The 23210-nt window shown below is 60.8% G+C and overlaps 1 protein-coding gene, 1 pseudogene and 1 gene segment (V, D, J or C); all 3 read left to right on the plus strand.

Moving 5' to 3' along the window:
- Nucleotides 1-1863: 1863 nt before the first annotated feature.
- On the plus strand, nt 1864-6428 carry LOC138060918 (vacuolar protein sorting-associated protein 29-like). Of its 2 annotated transcripts, XR_011135199.1 has the most exons (6): nt 1864-1911; nt 2109-2297; nt 2860-3095; nt 3685-4835; nt 5829-5980; nt 6308-6428. XR_011135199.1 is itself a non-coding variant. In XM_068911760.1 (4 exons), the coding sequence occupies exons 1-4, from the start codon at nt 1909-1911 to the stop codon at nt 3800-3802; spliced, it is 546 nt and encodes a 181-aa protein (XP_068767861.1). In that variant the 5' UTR covers nt 1864-1908; the 3' UTR covers nt 3803-5238. The 2 variants fall into 2 exon arrangements, 1 of the variants encoding a protein (XP_068767861.1); XM_068911760.1 differs by lacking the exons at nt 5829-5980; nt 6308-6428 and having other exon boundaries at nt 3685-5238.
- A 2263-nt stretch (nt 6429-8691) lies between these two features.
- LOC138061420 (uncharacterized) lies at nt 8692-12181 on the plus strand (annotated as a pseudogene).
- Nucleotides 12182-19858: 7677 nt separating this feature from the next.
- On the plus strand, nt 19859-20718 carry LOC138061444 (Ig lambda chain V-1 region-like). The segment is given in 2 exon segments: nt 19859-20238; nt 20378-20718. Coding segments are annotated over 2 exon segments (372 nt in total).
- The last annotated feature ends 2492 nt before the right edge of the window (nt 20719-23210 follow it).

Genomic DNA, 23210 nt, shown 5'->3' on the forward strand with positions numbered 1-23210 from the left:
AAGGAGGGGTCCATGGCCAGGGAATGGCCATTGAGGACACGGCAGGGCTAGCTGCCCCAGGTACAGCACCAGGGAGTCGCTGTGAGGCTGTGCTGGAAGGGCTGTGTGGGGAAGGGCCTGTGATGGAGGCCAACGTAACGCTGTGCAACGGAAGTGCCCTGATGAAAACCTCCTATGGGAGGCTGCGAAGCCCCTGCCTGTCTGCTCAGTCCAGGGCCCCACACAGGAGAGCGCTGGGGCTGGTATGGCCACCTGTGCTGGCAAGGCTGGGGCGCTGGGAGCTCCACTGGGACATCCCTGTGTGGCTTTCGGCAGCCTTCCACGGGGCAAGGGGGGCTGATGAACCCAGTAGACCCTCACCCACAGCAAGGGCCTAGGACGGCAGCTGGGAGCTGAGGAGCGCTGGACTGGAGGTGAGGAATGGGGTGGGATCTGTGTCTTTGTACTTTGTGCCACCCTAGGCACTCCTGTGTTTCCCCCTGGCTGTGTTTCTGTGCTGTAGTTCATCGCCCTGTTGCATGCAGGGCAGGGCTCTTCTAAGGGATGGACTTTAGGGTAAAGAAACCAGGGCAGATTTGCATGGAGGGGCCGTGCTGCAGGCGGGCGGGGGTTTAAGAGGGGTCAGGGGTCCGCGGCACAGCCCCATCGGCGTGGGAACGCAGAGCTGGTGGGATCGCACCATGGCCTGGGCCCCTCTCCTCCTCGCAGTGCTCGCCCACAGCTCAGGTGGGAGAATCTCAAACACTGGATGCATGGCAAGCTTTGCTGGGTCCCTCCTGGTCCTGCTGGGTTGATGACCCCTTTTGTGCTTCCAGTGACCTTTTACCAGGTGTTTGGCAGTGAGGAGCCCCAGCACTGGTGATCCCCAGCGGGATTGTCACTCTGTCCCGCAGCCTGAGCACGGGGGCCATCGCGTCCAGCAACTAGCCCACTGGTTCCAACAGAAAGCTGCCTCTGCCCTCAAAGGACCATCTACAATACCAGTAGCAGACGCTCAGGGAGCCCTCCATGGTTCTCGGGGAGCGTGGCCATGCCGACCGTCCCCTGGGCACCCGTGGAGGACGTGGCTGACTCTCACTGTGCTCTGTGGGCTGGTGGTGCACAGCCCACTGATGTGGGCACCCGGGCAAGTGAGACCAAAACTGCCCGTCTTGGCCGCTCCCTGCTGCCGGTGCCAGGCCTTGCTGCGAGGAAGCCCTCCGGGGCCCTGCAGAGCAGAAGTGCCGCGTCCTTCCCTCGTGCCGACGTTCCCCGAGGCTTTCTGCCTCTGGCCCCTGTCAGGGTTTTGGGTGTCCAGCCCCAGGTGCCTCGGTGCAGTCTCCGTCAGCAGCGGGAGCCGGGGAGTTGCAGTTCAGTGGCCCCGTTACCCTGCGGCGCCGCGGTTCAGACGGGTTTCACGTGTTTTCATCCCCGTCGCTCGCGGGCCCCAGGCCGGAGGGCCGCGCAGCTCCGCTCGCCCCGTCTCTTCGCAGGCGCCGGCGCCTTCCCTCTCCCCGCACCCCAGCGTCTTCCCCCGCCCCAACGTCTCCCCACAGCTTCTGCGTGCAAAAGGACGCGCTTGATCACACGGGCATCTCTGGGCAGTTAAATGGACGTTTTCACACAGAAACATGATGTGTTTTCGTAGGAAGAAAAAAAAAACTCAGGGATTTCACGAAAACCCGTCGGGGGGGGGGGGGGGGGGGAAGGCGCCAAACCACGGCGCCGAGCGCGGAGGAGCCGCGGCCGCCGCCCCGCGCCGCACTGCGCATGCCCAGCGCCGCCGGCCGCGGCGGCCGTTAGGGCCCTTCGCCTTCGGCGGCACGGCCGTCACGTGGGGCGCTTCCGGCGCTGCGATTGGCTTGGGCCAGAGTAGAAAAAAAGAGCGCGGCGGCGTTGCCTGGTTACGGCAGCCGGTGGCGAGGCAGGATGGTGAGTGGCCGCCCGGGGGGCCGGCGGGCTGGGCTGGGCTGGGCGGCCCCGGCCCCGGCCCCGGCCCCGGCTCCGGCTCCCTTACTGGGGCGGCCTGTAGCCGTTCGCCCCGGTCGGCGGCCCCCGGAGGGTCGCTGCCCCGTTCTATTGAAGTAACGGGGCTTAACGTTCCCTTTTTCGTCCTGCCCGGTGTGAAGTTGGTGTTAGTGTTAGGGGACTTGCACATCCCGCACCGATGCAGTGGCCTGCCAGTGAAGTTCAAGAAGCTGCTGGTTCCAGGAAAGATCCAGCATATTCTGTGTACGGGAAACCTCTGCACTAAGGAGAGCTATGACTATCTCCGGACTCTGGCTGCAGATATTCATGTTGTTAGGGGGGACTCCGAGGTAAAGTGCTCACTGCTGTGAATTGCTGTATCCACCATGCTGCGTGCCGTGGTTGCCTTGATGGAACCGGGAGCGTCCTTCCGTGCTAGCAATTCACGGGCATGGGGGCTAGTGTGAGGCCGAGCAATCCAGATAATGCTCCAGGTGCTGCTGCTTGCGCTTGTGATAGAGGGGAGTGAGGGAGGGGTGAAGTTACATGTCACTTCATTCATGTGAACTCAAGCCCAAGTCTGCTCAGGATTGCAGTGAGGCTGTCGGGGTTTCCCGGCTTCCTTTGTGGTGGTGGGAGCTGGGGCTTGTGTGAGTGCTTACTTACTGTAGGGTGGTCTCAAAGCTGCTAGGCTCTAGGAGATTCCAGTCTGGTGCGAAATCCCAGTTTTTTGCAGCGCTGTTGGGTATGGTGCACGCACTCAGTGGCTTGTACACCTCGAAAGAGATGCTGTGCCCTACAACAGGGAACAATGGGTTCATGTGTGTGGAATGCATTTAATGTGGAATACATTAAATACATGTAAGGGGATCTTTAGCATATATATATAACCTGTGCATCTCTGATTCTCAGAGTCTGAATTATCCCGAAGAGAAGGTTGTAACTGTTGGGCAGTTCAGAATTGGTTTGATTCATGGCCATCAAGTCATTCCCTGGGGCGATGTGGCCAGCCTGGCTTTGCTGCAGAGGCAGCTGGATGTGGACATTCTCATCTCGGGACATACGCACAAATTTGAAGCCTTTGAACATGAAAATAAATTTTACATCAACCCTGGATCAGCAACAGGAGCCTACAATGCTTTGGAGATGTGAGTGAAACGGGTCTAGGGAACTTGCAACTGCCCAGTGCCCCAAGAACCTGTTGGTATTACCTTAAAAGTGCGAGTTCACCCCCTAGTGTTCAGCCAGCACTGTTGTCGAGCTCTCATGAGCACCTGTGACAAGTAGGAGGCCAGCTGTCTCTTCACAGATCATGAAATGTGGCTGCCTGCACTGAGAAGGCTTTATTTAGCCTAAAGGCTTTATCTAGTTGGGTACAACAGCCCAGTGCTGGTTTGTCACGTGCTAATTTCTGAGCCTTTAGAGGGCGGAGTTGCAGCAGCTTCTTGAATGGCGTCTGACTCCTGGTGTCTACCCCACAGTCAAACACTAATGCCTTCTAGGAAGCCAGACCTTGTAAGGCATTAGCAGCTGAAGCATCTGGCCCTAATGTGGCCCTTGAGGGCTCTCCTAGACTAGCTTCAAATCTCTTTGACGTGCTGTTGTCAGTGCCTCTGAAGTCCAACGTTGTCCCTTTTGCTGCAGGACTCTGTGTTTTCAGGCTAATACGTTTAACCGCATTCTTTTGTAGTTTACGCCTCTTGCTGAGAGGTTCCACAAACTATCTTTTCTTTCCAGAAACATCATCCCTTCCTTTGTACTGATGGATATCCAGGCATCCACGGTGATAACTTATGTGTATCAACTGATTGAGGAGGAAGTGAAAGTAGAAAGAATGGAGTTCACGAAGTCCTGAAGCATACTTGTATCCACTTATGGTTTTTTTTTTTTACCCCTCCTCACCGTTTCTCTTTCCACGCCGGTGTGAGCGGGTGGAGGCCACGAGGGGGTGCTGCAGCAGCACCTGGGACCGCAGATGGGGCACGACGCCCCAGCGGTTGCTGGTGAGCTTGTGAACAGGTCTGGTCGTGCTTTAGCAGCACACCTTGAAGCACGAGGAGCTGCCGCTGAGCAGCAGAGCTCGTGAGAAATATCGCGCGCCTAAGCAGGAGCTGCTGTGTTGCTGGCCTCGCGGTGTCACAGGTGGTGGTAGCTTGGGACTGAAGCTCTTGTGTAAGAGTAATGCAGAATAAATGGCTGTCTCCATGTGCCTGGAGCCTTTCCCTGAAGTTTCTTGGGATGAGAAGTGGGGCTGGGGTTCAGGGTGGCGGTGTGCAAAGAAGCTCCTGGCAGCTTCCCGCAGCACGTCTCGGCCTTGCTGAGTTTGTCTGTGCGCGGTGCCCCAGGACTGGAGCCGCTCTGGCAGACCCGAGCGACGCCTGCCTGGAAAGGGCCCTGGCAGGCAGAGGCAGGTCTGGGCACGGCGGTGTGGGAAGCTCTGTGTGGTGTGCGGTGCCGGAGAGCTGAGCAGGCTGGGCGTTTGCCTTCCTGCAGCAGGTCGGAGCGAGAGGTCGCAGAGGGCCAAGCGTGTGTCTCGGCGTGCTGCCAATAAGCAAGTGAGTGCGGGCAGGGAGTGGCTGTGCTGCTGGAGCGGTGCTGGGCCGTGGCCTTGGGAGATGCCCGAGCACGTCTCGGGCAGTGAGCACCGCCTTGCACGCTGGTTTGTGTGAGCTGGCAGTGGCTCCGTGTATGACCTTACGTTGGTCCTCACCACGGCGGGCCTCGGGCACGTCCTCGGCACAGCCCGGTGGATGGATGGTCACAGGCTGGAACAGGGAGGAGTAAGGCAGCTTGCGCGGAAGCTTCAGCACGACGGGACCCGAGAGCACGAGAGCTGCTTTAGGGCTTTGGCTTGGCTGCGTGGTGTTTCTGACAAAAGAAGCGTTGAGGTGCGTTTCCCCAGAGGTCTTGCTCCACGTGACTGCTGTCTTGAGGCGCCTGGCGGAAAGCCAGTTCCCGCAGCCTTGTGTTGTGCAGGTGCTGGTTTCCAGAGCTGCTCCATCCCATGAGCCCAGTGCTGAGCTGCTGCATCATGGCAGAAACAGTGAGCGAGGCAGCACAACAGTCACACAGGGCAGCCTCCTGTTTGCTTGGCTACAAAGAAGTGCCTGTGCCTGAAGTGGGCAGGGGGGAGCACTGGGCTGGGAGCTGCCAGTGGTTGTGGGGTGGTTTTTGCATGGAAGGAAAAGTGCCAGCCACAGGAGGGGGTTTAAGAGCAAGCTGGTGTCTGTGGCGCAGCCCTGCTAGCATGGGCATGTAGACCTGGTGGGATTGTGCCGTGGCCTGGGCCCGTCTCCTTTCCCTCAGACAAACTGTATTCCTGGGGAAGCAGCTGGTATGGCTGGACCCACAGAAATCTGGCAGTGCCCCTGTCACTGTGGTATCTGCAAAGACCCCCCCCCCCCAGCATCCCTGTGTGATTCTCCAGATCCACCTCCAACTCCATGTGTGCATTAACCATCACTGGGGTCCAAGGTGAGGACGAAGCTTTCCATTACTGTGGTGGCTATGACAGCAGCAGGGATGCTGTTGTGGGGACACTGAGTACTGGGGAAGTAAGCTGCAAACGTGTAAGTTGAAGAGGAAAGTTTTCGGCCCTTCTGCCTTGTGATCAAGCAGGGCCGTGGGTGTGGGGTGTGTGCTGGTTCCTGCCTCCTCCGCACGGCTATATCGGAACGTCTTGCCTTTCCAGTCCTGGTGCTCTGGGAGGTGACTCTGTGGCTGGTCCCATCTTGTCCCTGTCCCCACTGAAGGCTCAGGTGCCCTGACCACACTCTGTGTCCCCAGCTGGGGCCTGCAGACATGGGGCCCTGTCCTCTGCTGCTGCCTGGAGAGGCTTTGCTGCTCTGGCACTCACCATTTTCTGCCCTCTACCACTCCAGGTTCCCTTGGTGACCCCTGTTGGGACCATTGCTCTGTCCTGCAGCCTGGCCACAAGGTGGTCACCCCCAGTGACTGCCCAGACTAGATTGAGCAGAAGTGTGGCTCTGTCCGAAAAAATGTGATCTGCAGTACCTGTGGTGTCGAGCCAGTGGTGAGCGCGGGGCAGACTTGCATGGAGGGGCCGTGCCGCAGGCAGGCGGGGGTTTAAGAGGGGTCAGGGGTCTGCAGCACAGCCCCGTCTGCGTGGGGACGCGGAGCTGGTGGGATCGCGCCATGGCCTGGGTCCCTCTCCTCCTTGCAGTGCTCGCCCACGGCTCAGGTGCCCTGGCCAGACTGGGTGTCCCTGGCCAGGGCCTGCAGGCAGAGGGGCTGCATTGCATTCAGCTGCCTGCCTGGGGGGGTGGGTGGGGGGGAGGCCTTTGCTGTTCTGATGCTTGCTGACCTGCCGCTTTCTGGCCTCTCTCCTCTCCCTCTGCAGGTTCCCTGGTCCAGGCAGCAGTGACTCAACAGCCGGCCTCGCTGTCCGTGTCCCCGGGACAAACTGCCCGGATCACCTGCTCTGGGGGTAGCTATGGTTATTATGGCTGGTTCCAGCAGAAACCTGGCAGTGCCCTGGTCACTGTGATATACTGGAACACCAGAAAGCCCTGTGCATTTCTCTGCTTCCACCTCTGGCTCCACAAACATGTTGACCATCTCTGGGGTCCAAGACTAGTGTGAAGCTCGTCACTACTGTGGTAGTGGTGATAGCAGCAGTTGTGCTCTCCTGGTGCCTCAGAGCAATGGGGAAGTGAGACACACACACAGGAGTGTCAAGGAGGCAGGTTTTGTGTCCCCCTTCCTCTCAGCTGTGCAGGGCTGTGTCCTCAGTTCTGGAGTCTGTTAGACCTGTCCTGTCCACCCCATATCTGGGGGCTGTCAGGCTGCCCCAGGTGCCCGACTCCTGGCGCTGGAAAAGCGGTGGTGAGGCTCATCTCTGCTGGCTGAAGCCCATCCAAGGTGCAGGGGCAGGGGCTGGGGCTGTGTGTGGAGCTGGAAGCTGCCGAGCATCCTGAGAAAGCTTTGCATATTTGTGCTCTCCCAGGCTGAGGTTCCCCTCTAGGCTGGCCCTACAGCTTTGGAGCTGGTGTTGGTGTGCATGGCCAGCACATGCATGCTTACTAAGCCTTGCTGAGTGCCCAGGTGCTCTGCAGGTGTGTAGGGAGAGCTCCTGCCTCAGGCCTTTGCTTGCTAAATTGTTTGACTCGGCCACTGTCAGTGTCTGTGTCTTGAGGACAAACAGCCCAGATCACCTGCTCTGGGGGTAGCTATGAATATGGCTGGTACCAGCAGAAACCTGGCAGTGCCCTGGTCACTGTGATATATGACAACACCAAGAGACCCTCGAACATCTCTGCGCGATTCTCCGCTTCCGCCTCTGGCTCCACGAACACGCTGACCATCACTGGGGTGCAAGCCGAGGACGAGGCAGTGTATTACTGTGGTGGTGGTGCTGGCAGCAGCAGTGGTGCTCTCAAGGTGATGAAGAGGGATGGGGAAGTGAGAGAAACCCCCATGAGTCAAAGGGGAAGGTTTTCTGCCCTTTTCCCTCGTGTTCAAGGAGGGCTGTAGCTTCAGGGCACATGCTGGTACCTGTCTCCTCTGCACAGTCACGTCTGTGAAGGTCCTGTCCCTTGGCTCAAGGAGGTGAATCTGTGGCCAGGCCTGTCTTGTCCCTGTCCGCACTAACAGCACCACGTGGGCTTATGCCCAGTGGCCCCCTGCTTTGCTCCCCCCAGAGCTGGCCCTGTGCTGGCACCCGCCAGGCTGGGCTCTGCTCCCCAAATGTGCCTGTGGCCCGGGTCCCTTCTCCTCCTGCTGCGGCGTTGCCCATGCCTGCTGCTCCCGCTCTGCTTGCAGGGCCTGGCGAGCTCTGTCCTTTTGCTGTGTGTGGGGCCGTTGGTCTGTGTGTCGCATGGGGTGCTGTGGGCGCAGGGCGCCTGTGGCGTGTCCTGCTGCCTGGGGGAGGGCTTAGCTGCTCCGGCACTTGCTGACCTCACATCTTCTGCCCTCTCTCCTCTCCCTCTCCAGGTTTGCTGGTCCGTCCAGGCAAGGCTGACTGAGCCGGCATCGGTGTCCCTGGGACAAACTGACTAGGTCAACTGCTCTAGGGGTGGCTGCTACTCTGCCTGGTTCCAGCAGAAACCTGGCAGTGCCCCGGTCGCTGTGATATACCAGAATGACAAGAGACCCTCGAACATCCCTGCGCGATTCTCCGCTTCCACCTCTGGCTCCGCGGGCACGTTGACCATCACTGGGGTGCAAGCCGAGGACGAGGCTGTGTATTACTGTGGGGGTGCTGGGACAGCAGTGCTGAGCAGGGTTGTGGTGACAAGGCGGAACGCGCCATGGGGAAGTGAGGTACAAACCTGCATTGATGTCACGGCCTCTTGTTTTGCTGTTGCTGCTGGGACGCCCTATTGTAGCAGCGTACGTTCAGTGGGACAAAGACTTCTGTGGGTCGCGAGCTTTGTGCTAGGGGTTAACAAGTCTGGTAGCCCAGGAGCAGTAAGGTTGCTGCTGCTGCGTGTTCCCAGCTGCAGCTGGCTGTGAGGCTGTGTACTCCTGGAAGGCACACATGCATGCTTTTATATGCTGCCTATAAATATTTAAACACATCTGGCCACACTGATCAAGCCTACATGGCTCTTGTGCAAACAGAAGCCACACCAGGTCCTCATCCTGTTCCCCTCTGTGGCTGATCAGGATGGCAGCCTTTTATTGCGTATAAGCAAGCGCCCTGTTGAGTGTGGCCTTAGGCACTCGGTTTATTCCGTAGCTGCTCCTGGCTCCTCGGGTCTGCCAGATGCCTCTCACGCAGATATGCGTGAGCACCTGTAGACGCACACCAGCCTAGACAGTCTCCCTTACCAGTAGCTGACCCCAGATGCCTTGGTCTCTCCGGCAGCTGGCTTGGACTCCCTTGTCCCTCCAGCACCCAATTCTCAGACTCCCTGGTCTCACCAGTGTCCAGCCCAGGTTTAAGGCTGCTCCAATACTTGGCCCCCAAGCCTCTTCTCCTAAATGTTGGCTAATCTGGCCAGATGTTTACTAGCAAATGCACAGTGACGTGCACCCCCACGCAATATGCACCCTCTCTGGCCTCTCCAGTTGCTGGCACCCAAGAACATCTCTCTTGTGCCTGTGGCCCCTCTCCAGAGGCTGGCACTTGGACCTTGGACACCACACGCACCTGTGCACAGCCTGGAGAGCCTCTCACCCAGGGAAATAGTCAGAAATGGAGCTTAAGGCCGGGCTGCAATGACCAGGTGCAGGACACGGCCAGAGCGGTGCGCTGACCGGCAGCCTGTTCACGTGTGCCTGGCCCCTTTTAATCTCTCTTCCCTCTGATTTCTTTTTCTCTTGGCAGTCCCCAGGCTGCCTTGATCCTTCCCTTTCCCCGCCTTTGGGCCTTCCCCCAAGCATCCCATAATAAGTCTTGTCCAATCCCCAAATGCTTTTCCCTGGCTCCCCCGGATGAGTCCATATACCTCCCCCTAGGCAGCAAACCACTCACTCCGCAAGGTTGTCTGGGGAGAGCTTCCCCACTGAACGACCTGAGGAGCTGCACCCCGGGCCCGTGGGCTGACCTTGTGCTGTGGCGGCCCTAGGAGGAGCTGGGCTGGGGTGCTCTCTTGCCTCCAATTTGCTCATTGCGGTTCCCAGCTTGACATTGTCCTTTACTCGTATGCCTTTGTGGAGATGAGCTTTAAGTCACATATCGTACCAGCAAGGGGAGCCATCTACCCAGGGCCTGGTGGCTCCTGGACTGTTCCCCAGTGCTGTTGAGGGCAGCCAGGGATCCCGGGTCAGCTGGGACCTGTGGGCACAGGGCCGCCTTGCGTCCTGCTGCCTTGGGGGGGGCTTTGCTGCTCCGGCACTCGCTGACCCGCCGCTTTCTGCCCTCTCTCCTCTCCCTCTGCAGGTTCTCTGGTCCAGGCAGTGCTGACTCAGCCGGCCTCGCTGTCCGTGTCCCTGGGACAAACCGCCCGGATCACCTGCTCTGGGGCTAGCAGCAGCTACTTTGGCAACAGCTGGTATGGCTGGCACCAGCAGAAACCTGGCAGTGCCCCGGTCACTGTGATATATGAAAGCACCAAGAGACCCTCGAACATCCCTGCGCGATTCTCCGCTTCCACCTCTGGCTCCACGGGCACGTTGACCATCACTGGGGTGCAAGCTGAGGACGAGGCAGTGTATTACTGTGGTGGCTGGGTTGACAGTGCTGATCAGACTCACGGTGACAGAGAGCAACGGAGAAGGGAGACACGAATGCGCTGCGGTGCCAGGGTCCCCCAGTTCCCTGCTGCTGCTGGGACCTGGCTGTGGAGCTTCCAATATGCTGGTGCAGCAGAGCCCACCGTGGGGCGCGTGTCCTGTGCGTGCTGCCCCCCTGCAGCCCTGCCTCTGCCCATTGGCCTCTCTGGGCCGCAGGCACCCTGGGGAGGGCTGGGCTGGGGAAAGAGAAGCGGCACAGGGCAGGAACTTTTCCCCCAGGCCCAGTGGCTCCTGGCCTGTGTGCGAGGGCATCCGAGGGTGTTGGGGATCCCTGTGCTGTGGGGGAAAGCCCTGGGGTGTTGTTCTTGTGATCGGCTCAAGGAGTGTTGTTGCTGGTGGCCCCAGAGGTCGGTGCCAGGCATCTGCTGTTCTGCTGGGGAGGTGCAGCCTGGGGCTGAGCCAAGGTCTTGAAAAGCTGGGTCCTGTGTGCAAAGAAGGAAGGGGAAGGAGACGAGAGAAAAGGAGCAGAACAAGAAGGCAGTGCAGGTGCTGGGGCTGGGCAAGTCCCGGAGTGGCTGAGGTTGGATGTACCTCTGGAGAGCATATTCTCCCACCCGCCTGGCCACAACAGGGCTGAGTAGCGCAGGTCCTATCCCATCAGGATTTCTCCAGCAAAGTCCTGTCGACGAGGGGACGCGGAGCTGGTGGGATCATGCCATGGCCTGGGCCCCTCTCCTCCTCGCGGTGCTCGCCCACAGCTCAGGTGCCCTGGCCGGACTGGGTGTCCCCGGCCGGGGCCTGCGGGCAGAGGGGCCGCCTTGCGTCCTGCTGCCTGGGGGGGCTTTGCTGCTCCGACACTTGCTGACCCACCGCTTTCTGCCCTCTCTCCTCTCCCTCTGCAGGTTCCCTGGTCCAGGCAGCAGTGACTCAACAGCCCTCCTCACTGTCCGTGTCCCCGGGACAAACTGCCCAGGGCTCCTGCTCTGGGGGTAGCGGCTACTATGGCTGGTTCCAGCAGAAACCTGGCAGTGCCCCGGTCACTGTGATATACCAGAATGACAAGAGACCCTCGAACATCCCTGCGTGATTCTCCGGTTCCAAGTCTGGCTCCACAAGCACATTGACCATCACTGGGGTGCAAGCCGAGGACGAGGCAGTGTATTACTGTGGTGGTGCTGGCAGCAGTGGTATTGGTGCTACGGTGCCACCGTGCAATGGGGAATCGTGACTGCAGCCTTCCGCCATCGCAGGGACCATTGGACAGTATCTGCTGTCCCCACCTGATGGTCACACAGGTCTCCACCACAGCCCTCCCCGCACTGTGCCTGGTGTCCCAGCTCGCCCCTCCGTTAGGGCCCCAGGGCTGTGCCTTGTGGTCAGGCTGGGCCTGTCAGGGGCTTCGCTTGTCTCCTCTTCCTGGGGTTCAACTGGGCTGAAAAGTTAGTCCCAGCACCAAAAGGCGGCCATGTGGCCTCAACTGCAGAGCAAGCTATAGCTTTGGGCCTTCAGTGCCTCAGAAAAAGACTTTGGAGAGCAAGGCTGTGCTGGTGGGAAGGCCCCGGCAGCTGGCAGTCCCGAAGGATTGCGTCCTGCGGGCTTGCAGCCCCATGCCCTGACACCCTCCCAGCAGGACCATCTCACAGGCCCGGTGATGTTTCCTAGGGAGTGTCTGTGGTCGGTCCGACCCCATCCGAGGGCGCTGGGCTGCAGAGCGAGAGCCTAAGGCTGCCGCAATGGGCACAGGCTCCTCTTGCCCCGGCCTGCTGCAGGAGTGGAGAAGGGTGAGGGAGGGAGTAGGGGGATTTGCCCCCTGTGTCTGGAGCCTGGGGAAAGGAAGGCCTCGTTGCTGCCCTGTGTCGCGTCCCCAGGGCTGTCTGCAGGTGGTGCTGCCCTGGCCCCTCTGCAGTGAGCGATGCCACGGCAGGTCTTGGACATGAGTGTGGGGCAGATTTGCCTGGAGGGGCCCTTACCTGGTTGGGCAGGAGTTTAAGAAGGAGTCAGGGGTCCACAGGGGTCCCTGGCCAGACTGAGTGTCCGTGGCCATTCCTGTGGTCAGAGGGGGGCTTTGCTGCTCCGGCACTCGCTGACCCGCTGTTTTCTGCCCTCCTCTCCCTCTGCAGGTTCCTGCACTGACTAAGCAGCTGTCCTCGCTGTCCGTGTCCCTGGGGACAAATGGCCCGGATCACCTGCTCTGGGGCTAGCAGTAACTATGGCTGGATCCAGCAGAAACCTGGCAGTGCCCCGGTTACTGTGATATATACAAATGACAAGAGACCCTCGAACATCCCTGCGCGATTCTCCGGTTCCAAGTCTGGCTCCACGAACACGTTGACCATCACTGGGGTGCAAGCCGAGGACGAGGCAGTGTATTACTGTGGTGGCTATGCTGGTAGTTATGGTGGTGCCACGGTGACACCGAGCAATGGGGAAGTGTGGCACAAACTTCCTGCCGTCGCAGGCACCATTGAACAGTGCTGTCTGTTGACCCCTCGTGATGGTTGCACAGGTCCCTCCACAGCCCTCCCTGCACTGCCCCACACTGCCTGTGGCTGTGTCCTGCTCTAGGGCCCCAGAGCTGTGGCCGTCCCCTGTCATTCGGCAGCTCAGGGGAGGGGACGGACCCCAGGCTGGTGGGGACCGTGCTGGGCCCTGCCTCCTGCCTGTGCTTCGAGGAAGAGGTGTCCCTGGCCAGGCAGGCTGGCACCCAGGGGGCTGCCGGGTGCCCTCCCTGCCCTCCTGCCAGCCCAGCTCGGCCAGGGGCGACCGGGGTGCTGGGCATCTGCTCCCCGCCAGCCTCGCGCCTTCCCACAGAGGTGCTGCTGAGGTGCGGTGACCTCCGGCAGGCTCTGCCTGGCTGGGAGGTGTCCGTCTGGCACATCCCTGTGTGAGCACAGGCGTGGAAATCCCCGCCTGGCAGCACAGCCCAAAGGCCCCAGCCAGAGCTGTGCAGCGGGAAGGGAGTTTAGTGCCGGCTGGGCTGGAGGGGCAGAGGCCCTTGTGTTTAGGGGATGTTCAAGGTGAGCAATTCTGGGCAGCAGTGCCTGGGGCGTGTAAAGCTCCCGATGGCCTCTCTGAGGCCCATCCGAGGGACAGGGGCAGCGGCTGGGGCAGTGTGTGGAGCTGGAAGCTGCTGTGTGTCCTGGGAAAGCTTTCACAGAATCACAGAATCACAGAATCGTTTAGGTTGGAAGGGACCTCTGGAGATCATCTAGTCCAACCTCCCTGCTCAACAAGGGTCCTCTAGAGCATATTGCCCAGGATCACATCCAGATGGCTTTTGAATATCTCCAGGGAAGGAGACTCCACCACCTCTCTGGGCAACTTGTTCCAATGCTCTGTCACCCTCACAGTGAAGAAGTTTTTTCTCAGGTTCAGGTGGAACTTCCTGTGGTTCAGTTTCTGCCCATTGCCTCTTGTCCTGTTGCTGGGCACCACGGAGAAGAGGCTGGCCTCATCCTCTTGACACTCCCCCTTCAGATACTTGTACACATTGATGAGATCCCCTCTCAATCTTCTCTTCTCCAGGCTGAACAGGCCCAGCTCTTGCAGTCTTTCTTCATAGGAGAGGTGCTCCAGCCCTCTAATCATCTTGGTAGCCCTCCACTGGACTCTCTCCAGGAGTGCCATGTCTCTCTTGCACTGGGCACGTTGTACTTTGCCGCGTTTCTGCTCCCGCAGGCTGAGTGTCCCCCCGGGACTGGCCCTGCAGCATGAGGGCTGATGTTGGTGTGTGTGGCCGGTGCATGCAGGTTTGCCAGCCCTCGCTGAGCCCCCGAGGTGACCTGCACTCGCTGACCCGCCGCTTTCTGCCCTCTCTCCTCTCCCTCTGCAGGTTCCCTGGTCCAGGCAGCAGTGACTCAGCCGGCCTCGCTGTCCGTGTCCCTGGGACAAACTGCCCGGACCACCTGCTCTGGGAGTAGTGGCAGCTACTATAGCTGGCACCAGCAGAAACCTGGCAGTGCCCCGGTCACTCTCATATATGGTAATACCAACAGACCCTCGAACATCCCTGCGCGATTCTCCGCTTCCACCTCTGGCTCCACAAGCACATTGACCATCACTGGGGTGCAAGCCGAGGACGAGGCAGTGTATTACTGTGGTGGCCATACTGGTAGTTGTGCTACTCCCACGGTGACAGAGAGCAATGGGGAAGTGAGAGAAAAACCTCCTGCCATCGCAGGCACCATTGAACAGTGCTGTCTGTTGACCCCTCGTGATGGTTGCGCAGGTCCCTCCACAGCCCTCCCTGCACTGCCCCACGCTGCCTGTGGCTGTGTCCTGCTCTAGGGCCCCAGAGCTGTGGCCGTCCCCTGTCATTCGGCAGCTCAGGGGAGGGGACGGACCCCAGGCTGGTGGGGACCATGCTGGGCCCTGCCTCCTGCCTGTGCTTCGAGGAAGAGGTGTCCCTGGCCAGGCAGGCTGGCACCCAGGGTGCTGCCGGGTGCCCTCCCGGCCCTCCTGCCAGCCCAGCTCGGCCAGGGGCGACCGGGGTGCTGGGCATCTGCTCCCCGCCAGCCTCGCGCCTTCCCACAGAGGTGCTGCAGAAGACTGGAGTGCCATTTGCTTTCTTCCAGGCCTCAGGCCCCTCTCCTCATTGCCATGACTTTTCAAAGATGATTCAGAGGGGCCTTGCAACGACATCAACCACCTCCCTTAGCACTCGGGAATGCATCCCTTCAGGGCCCATGGCCTTGTGCATGTCCGGTTTGCTTAAGTGATCCTTAAGCTGATCCCTCCCTCCAAGGGCAGGTCCTCCTTTCTTCAGACTTTCTTCTTGGTGGCCGGGGCCTGGGATTCCTGAGGGCTGGCCTCAGCAGTAAAGACTGAAGCAAAGGCGGCATTCAGTAACTCTGGCTTTCCTGTATCCTTAGTCACCAGGGCCCCTGCCCCATTCAGCAGTGGGCCCACGTTTCCCCTCTGCTTCCTTTTGTTACTGATGTGTTTATAGCAGCCCTTCTTGTTGTCCGTGACGTCCCTTGCCAGATTAAACTGCAGAAGGGCCTTGGCCTTCCTAGCCCCATCCCTGCATACTTGGACAACATCCCTCTGTTATCCCTCCCAGGTTATCTGTCCCTGCTTCCACCTTCTGTAGTCTTCCTTCTTCTGTTGGAGTTTTGCTGGGAGCTCCTTGCTCATCCAGGCAGGTCTCCTGCCCCCTTTACTTGAGTTCTTGCTCACTGGGAGGGACCATTCTTGAGCTTGGAGGAGGTGATCCTTGAATATCTACCAGCTTTCTTGGACCCCTCTTCCTTCTAGGACCCTGTGCCCTGGGATTCTTCCAAACAGGTCCCTGAAGAGGCCAAAGTCTGCTCTCCTGAAGTGCAAGGTTGTGATCCTGCTCTTTGCCCTGCTCCCTCCTCTCAGCATCTTGAACTCCATCATCTCCTGGTCACTACAGCCAAGGTGGCCCCCAACCTTCACGTCTCTTGCCAGCCCTTCCTTGTTTGTACGTATGAGGTTCAGCACAGCACCTCTCCTCATTGGCTTCTCTGTCACCTGTATCAGGAAGCTGTCGTCAATGTGCTCCAGGAACCTCCTGGACTGCCTGTGCCTGGATGTGCTGTCCCTCCAGCAGGTATCGGGGTGGTTCAAGCCCCCCATGAGGTCCAGGGCCTGCGAACACGAGGCTACTTCCAGCTGTGTGTAGAAGGCTTCATTTCCTTCTTCTTGATCAGGTGGCCTGTAGCAACAGTGTCACCCCCATTCGCCTGCCCCTTGACCCTTAGCCATGAGCTCTCAGTCGGCCCATTGGCCACCCCTCGGCAGAGCTCCATAGGTTCACTCTGCTCTCTCACATAAAGGGCGACTGACTCCTCCTCCTTGCCTTCCTGGCCTGTCCTTCCTAAAGAGCCTCTACCCACCCACTGCAACATTCCAGTCACGCGAGCTATCCCACTATGTCTCCATAACCGCAATGAGCGCATAGCACTGCAACTGCACACAGACCCTTAACCCCGGTTTATTCCCCATGCTGTATGCATTTGTGTACAGGCACTTCAGAGAGGCCTCCGATTTCCCAGAAGGGATGCAAGGCGTTTTCCCCATAGTCTTGTCTTGTTGGCGCTTCCTAGTCTGCATTCAAAGGTTTGAGGTAAGTGTGGTTGGCTGGCACATCCCTGTGTGAGCACAGGCGTGGAAATCCCCGCCTGGCAGCACAGCTGAAAGGCCCCAGGTGGAGCTGTGCAGCGGGGAGGGAGTTTAGTGCCGGCTGGGCTGGAGGGGCCGAGGCCCTTGTGTTTAGGGGATGTTCAAGGTGAGCAATTCTGGGCAGCAGTGCCTGGGGCGTGTAAAGCTCCCCATGGCCTCTCTGAGGCCCATCCGAGGGACAGGGGCAGCGGCTGGGGCAGTGTGTGGAGCTGGAAGCTGCTGTGTGTCCTGGGAAAGCTTTGCCGCGTTTCTGCTCCCCCCAGGCTGAGTGTCCCCCCGGGACTGGCCCTGCAGCATGAGGGCTGATGTTCATGCAGAAAGCAGCAGGAAAGCAGCACAGCAAGAGGGCAGTGCAGGTGGTGAGGCTGGGCAAGACCCGGAGTCACTGAGGTTGGAGCCCGGAGGCGGACGCAGCGCTGCAGCAGTGGCCTCGGCGGGGCTGCGCTCAGGGGAAGGCTCAGCTCCCTCAACCTGCTGGCAGCGCTGCTCCTGCCGCAGCACAGGGCGGTTTGGGCCTCCTTTGCCGCGAGGGCGCCTTGGTGGCTGCTGGGCGAGCTGGGGTCCGGCAGGAGGCCCAGGGCCTCTTCTGCCCAGCTGCTTTGCAGCCGGTCGGCCGCCAGCCCGTGCGGGGCGAGGGCTTGCTCCGGCCCCGGGGCAGGACTTGGCACCTGCCTTTGTGGAAAGGGGCCGGGGCAGGTGGAGCCGAGCAGCAGTGCAGGGCACGAATTGCAGCGGGGACGGGCAGGAAGGGCCAAGGCCTGTGTGGGGCCGGGGACCCGTGTAAGAGGGGCCGATGCTGAGGGTGGGGTTTGTTCCTGGCGGTCAGCAGGACCCCGGCCCCACGGCGGGGGTGTTGGAGGGGCGAGGGCCGCCTGGTGCCCTGCTGCTCCAAGGAGCCCGGCTCGCGCAGGCCCTTTGGCCCTGCTCGGCTCACCGCGGTGTGGGGATGGGGTGTCCGTGGGTGCCCGGCTTCAGGCATGTCGGCGGGGCCGTGTCTGCGCTGCCGGGGCTCGGACAAGCGCCGCTGCGTAGCACGTGGCCGAGGCGGGCTGGGAGCGGGGAGGGCCGTGGGGAGGGAGGCGCGGGCAGGCTTTGGCGGTGAGCGCGGGGCAGATTTGCATGGAGGGGCCGTGCCGCGGGCGGGCGGGGGTTTAAGAGGGGTCGGGGGTCCGCGGCACAGCCCCGTCGGCGTGGGGACGCGGAGCTGGTGGGATCGCGCCATGGCCTGGGCCCCTCTCCTCCTCGCGGTGCTCGCCCACGGCTCAGGTGCCCTGGCCGGACTGGGTGTCCCCGGCCGGGGCCTGCGGGCAGAGGGGCCGCCTTGCGTCCCGCTGCCTGGGGGGGCTTTGCTGCTCCGACACTCGCTGACCCACCGCTTTCTGGCCTCTCTCCTCTCCCTCTGCAGGTTCCCTGGTCCAGGCAGCAGTGACTCAACAGCCGGCCTCGCTGTCCGTGTCCCCGGGACAAACTGCCCGGATCACCTGCTCTGGGGGTGGCAGCTACTATAGCTGGCACCAGCAGAAACCTGGCAGTGCCCCGGTCACTGTGATATATAACAACAACCAGAGACCCTCGAACATCCCGGCGCGATTCTCCGCTTCCACCTCTGGCTCCACAAACACATTGACCATCACTGGGGTGCAAGCCGAGGACGAGGCAGTGTATTACTGTGGTGGCTATACTGGTAGTTGTGCTACTCCCACGGTGACAGCGAGCAATGGGGAAGTGAGACACAAACCCTGGAGAGTCAAAGAGGCAGGTTTTGTGTCCCCTTTCCTCTCAGCCATTCAGGGTCAAGTCCCCAGCCGTAGTGTCTGCTGTTGGACTTGTCCTGTCCACCCTGTGTCTGGAGGCTGTCAGGCTGCCCCAGGCACCAGGGCCCTGCTGCTGCGAAGGCGCCGTCTGGGCTCACCCTTGCTGGTCAAGCCCATGCGAGGGGCAGCGGGAGCAGGTGGGGCAGTGTGTGGAGCTGGAAGCTGCTGGGTGTCCTGGGGAAAGCTTTGCCATGTTTCTGCTCCCCCAGGCTGAGCTTCCCTTTGGGCCAGTCCTGCAGCAGCAGAGCCGACCCTGGTGCACGCGGCTGGTGCAGACAGGTTTGTCAGGCCTTGCTGAGCCCGCCGGCGCTCTGTGGGTGGGCAGGGAGAGGTGGACAGCCTCAGCTGCTTGTTGCCTGCTGGTTTGACTCAGCGGACCTCGCTGTGCGTGTCCCCAGTCGAACTGCCCAGATCTCCTGCTGTGGCGGTAGCTACAGCTGTGCACGGTACCAGCCAAACTTTGCCATGCTCCTGTCACTGTGATTTGCTACAATGGCAAGAGACCGTTGAGCATCCCTGTGCAATTCTGTGCAATTCATGGAGCCACTTCTGCCTCCAGGAACACCGTAAGCATCCCTGGGGTCCAAGCTGAGCACAAGGCCTGGATATTACTGTGCTGACTGGGAGAGCAGTGCCACCCAGGGTCTTGGTGACACTGAGCATTGGGGAAGTGAGACAAACCCCAGAGTCAAAGAGGGGGTGAAGCAAGACATGGGTGCAGGGTGCGTGCTGCTTCCTGTCCCCTCTGCACGGCCGCGTCTCTGAACGTCCTGCCTTTCCTGTGCCTTGGCTCAAGGAGGTGACTCTGTGGCCAGGCCCGTCTCGTCCCTGTCCCCACTAACAGCACCGTGTGGCCTTGTCCCCAGCGCTGCTCCCTGTTGCTGCTGGTGGGCCCCTGCTCTTGCTCCCCCCAGAGCTGGCCCTGTGCTGGCACCCGCCAGGCTGGGCTCTGCTCCCCAAATGTGCCTGTGGCCCGGGTCCCTTCTCCTCCTGCTGCGGCGTTGCCCATGCCTGCTGCTCCCGCTCTGCTTGCAGGGCCCGGCGAGCTCTGTGTGTGGGGCCGTTGGTCCGTGTGTCGCATGGGGTGCTGTGGGCGCAGGGCGCCTGTGGCGTGTCCTGCTGCCTGGGGGAAGGCTTAGCTGCTCCGGCACTTGCTGACCCCTTGTTTTCTTTTCTACCCTCCCTTCTCTCCAGGTTTGCTGGTCCGTCCAGGCAAGGCTGACTGAGCCGGCATTGGTGTCCCTGGGACAAACTGACTAGGTCAACTGCTCTAGGGGTGGCTGCTACTCTGCCTGGTTCCAGCAGAAACCTGGCAGTGCCCTTGTCACTGTGATATATGAAAAGAGCAAAAGACCCTTGAATATCCCTGTGCGATTCACTGGTTCCAGGTCTGGCTCCACGGGCACGTGAGCCATCAGTGGGGCGCGAGCTGAGGACGAGGCTGAGTGTTACTGTGGGGGCTGGGCCAGCAGCAGTGATGCTCTTGTGGTGGCGAAGAGGGATGGGGAAGTGAGACACTCTCATCCCCTGCCCCAGGATTGACAAGAGCTATGGCTGGTACCAGCGGAAACCAGGAATTGCAATTGCTCCTGTCGCTGTGTTTTACTACAACAATGGACGCTCAGGCATCGCTGCGTGATTCTCCAGTAGAGGCTGTGGCTCCACAGGCATCTTAAGGATCCCTGGGGTCGGAGGCAAAGATGAGGCTGTAGGTAGCAGGGAAGCAGTGCTGAGCACAGTTTAGCATACCGTGGAGTGATGGTGGGGAAGGCTGGATGCCTTAGGGTGCCATTTTTGAGCGATAATTGGTGGGTGGGAATGGCTTGTCGATGGGCTCTTTCACAGGTTCTGCTGCACTCGGAGCACTTGGCCTTGGTGTTCCCTGTTGGCACCATTGCTCTGTCCTGCAGCATGGTGACAGGGTGGTGACCACCAGCAACTAAGTTGCCCAGACTGGACTGAGCAGAAGCGTGGCTCTGTCCCAAAAGATGTGATCTGCAGTACCTGTGGTGTCGAGCCAGGGGTGAGGACAGGGCAGACTTGCATGGAGGGGCCGTGCGGCAGGCAGGCGGGAGTTTAAGAGGAGTTGGGGGTCCGTGGCTCAGGCCTGTCAGCGTGGGGACGCGGAGCTGGTGGGATCGCGCCATGGCCTGGGCCCCTCTCCTCCTCGCGGTGCTCGCCCACGGCTCAGGTGCCCTGGCCGGACTGGGTGTCCCCGGCCGGGGCCTGCGGGCAGAGGGGCCGCCTTGCGTCCCGCTGCCTGGGGGGGCTTTGCTGCTCCGGCACTCGCTGACCCACCGCTTTCTGCCCTCTCTCCTCTCCCTCTGCAGGTTCCCTGGTCCAGGCAGCGCTGACTCAGCCGGCCTCGCTGTCCGTGTCCCCGGGACAAACCGCCCGGATGACCTGCTCTGGGAGCAGCAGCAGCAACTATGGCTGGTTCCAGCAGAAACCTGGCAGTGCCCAGGTCACTCTCATATATGGTAATACCAACAGACCCTCGAACATCCCTGCGCGATTCTCCGGTTCCAAGTCTGGCTCCACGAACACGTTGACCATCACTGGGGTGCAAGCCGAGGACGAGGCAGTGTATTACTGTGGTGGCTATGCTGGTAGTTATGGTGGTGCCACGGTGACACCGAGCAATGGGGAAGGGTGACACAAACTTCCTGCCGTCACAGGCATCATTGAACAGTGCTGTCTGTTGTCCCCACCTGATGGTTGCACAGGTCCCTCCACAGCCCTCCCTGCACTGCCCCACGCTGCCTGTGGCTGTGTCCTGCTCTAGGGCCCCAGAGCTGTGGCCGTCCCCTGTCATTTGGCAGCTCAGGGGAGGGGACGGACCCCATGCTGGTGGGGGCCGTGCTGGGCCCTGCCTCCTGCCTGTGCTTCCAGGATGAGGTTTCCCTGGCCAGGCAGGCTGGCACCCAGGGTGCTGCTGGGTGCCCTCCCGGCCCTCCTGCCAGCCCAGCTCGGCCAGGGGCGACCGGGGTGCTGGGCATCTGCTCCCCGCCAGCCTCACGCCTTCCCACAGAGGTGCTGCTGAGGTGCGGTGACCTCCGGCAGGCTCTGCCTGGCTGGGAGGTGTCCGTCTGGCACATCCCTGTGTGAGCACAGGCGTGGAAATCCCCGCCTGGCAGCACAGCTGAAAGGCCCCAGGTGGAGCTGTGCAGCGGGGAGGGAGTTTAGTGCCGGCTGGGCTGGAGGGGCCGAGGCCCTTGTGTTTAGGGGATGTTCAAGGTGAGCAATTCTGGGCAGCAGTGCCCGGGCGTGTAAAGCTCCCGATGGCCTCTCTGAGGCCCATCCGAGGGACAGGGGCAGCGGCTGGGGCAGTGTGTGGAGCTGGAAGCTGCTGTGTGTCCTGGGAAAGCTTTGCCGCGTTTCTGCTCCCCCCAGGCTGAGTGTCCCCCCGGGACTGGCCCTGCAGCATGAGGGCTGATGTTGGTGTGTGTGGCCGGTGCATGCAGGTTTGCCAGCCCTCGCTGAACCCCCCAGGTGACCTGCACTCGCTGACCCGCCGCTTTCTGCCCTCTCTCCTCTCCCTCTGCAGGTTCCCTGGTCCAGGCAGCAGTGACTCAACAGCCGGCCTCGCTGTCCGTGTCCCCGGGACAAACTGCCCGGATCACCTGCTCTGGTGCTAGTGGCAGCTATGGCTGGTACCAGCAGAAACCTGGCAGTGCCCCGGTCACTGTGATACATTACAACAACCAGAGACCCTCGAACATCCCTGCGCGATTCTCCGCTTCCACCTCTGGCTCCACAAGCACATTGACCATCACTGGGGTGCAAGCCGAGGACGAGGCTGTGTATTACTGTGGTGACAACAGTGATGCTGTTGTGAGGACGCTGAGCGTTGGGGGAGTGAGGTGTAAACCGCAGAACCAGAGGAAGACTTTCTGCCTCATGGTTGAGCAAGGCCATGGGTGTGGGATGCATGCTGGTTCCTGTCCCCTCTGCATGGCCATATCTGTCAACGTCCTGCCTTTCCTGTGCCTTGGCTCAAGGCCCGTCTCGTCCCTGTCCCCACTAACAGCACCGTGTGGCCTTGTCCCCAGCACTGCTCCCTGTTGCTGCTGGTGGGCCCCTGCTCTTGCTCCCCCCAGAGCTGGCCCTGTGCTGGCACCCGCCAGGCTGGGCTCTGCTCCCCAAATGTGCCTGTGGCCCGGGTCACTTCTCCTCCTGCTGCGGCGTTGCCCATGCAGGGCCCAGCGAGCTCTGTGTGTGGGGCCGTTGGTCCGTGTGTCGCATGGGGTGTTGTGGGCGCAGGGTGCCTGTGGCGTGTCCTGCTGCCTGGGGGAGGGCTTAGCTGCTCCGGCACTTGCTGACCCCTTGTTTTCTTTTCTACCCTCCCTTCTCTCCAGGTTTGCTGGTCCGTCCAGGCAAGGCTGACTGAGCTGCTCGCTCTCTCTGTGTCCCTGGAACAAACTGCCTGGATCACCTGCTCTGGGGTTAGCAGCAGCTGGGCTTATGGCTGGTTCCAGCAGAAACCTGGCAGCGCCCCGGTCACTGTGATATACCAGAATGACAAGAGACCCTCGAACATCCCTGCGCGATTCTCCGGTTCCAAGTCTGGCTCCACAAGCACATTGACCATCACTGGGGTGCAAGCCAAGGACGAGGCAGTGTATTACTGTGGTGGTGCTGGCAGCAGCAGTGGTGCCCTCGTGGGGACACTGAGCATTGGGGAAGTGAGACGCAAATCCATGAGTTGAAGAAGGTTTTCTGCCCTTCTGCCTCGTGGTCGAGCAGGGCCATGGGTGTAGGGTGCGTACTGGTTCCTGTCCCCTCTGCACAGCCTCGTCTGTGAACGCGCTGCCTTTCCTGTCCCAGGACAGTTCTTGGAGTCCCTCTCGGGGAGCGTGGCCATGCCGACCGTCCCCTGGGCACCCGTGGAGGACGTGGCTGACTCTCACTGTGCTCTGTGGGCTGGTGGTGCACAGCCCACTGATGTGGGCACCCGGGCAAGTGAGACCAAAACTGCCCGTCTTGGCCGCTCCCTGCTGCCGGTGCCAGGCCTTGCTGCGAGGAAGCCCTCCGGGGCCCTGCGGAGCAGAAGTGCCGCGTCCTTCCCTCGTGCCGACGTTCCCCGAGGCTTTCTGCCTCTGGCCCCTGTCAGGGTTTTGGGTGTCCAGCCCCAGGTGCCTCGGTGCAGTCTCCGTCAGCAGC

Source organism: Struthio camelus, chromosome 17 (assembly GCF_040807025.1).
Source record: "Struthio camelus isolate bStrCam1 chromosome 17, bStrCam1.hap1, whole genome shotgun sequence".
NCBI lineage: Eukaryota > Metazoa > Chordata > Aves > Struthioniformes > Struthionidae > Struthio > Struthio camelus.

Bases quoted from the DNA above. Each gene is read 5' to 3' on its own strand.
- LOC138060918 (XM_068911760.1), top strand. The intron at 2,298-2,859 runs GTAAAGTGCTCA...TCTGATTCTCAG, and splicing joins TTGTTAGGGGGGACTCCGAG to AGTCTGAATTATCCCGAAGA. The intron at 3,096-3,684 runs GTGAGTGAAACG...TTTTCTTTCCAG, and splicing joins GCCTACAATGCTTTGGAGAT to AAACATCATCCCTTCCTTTG.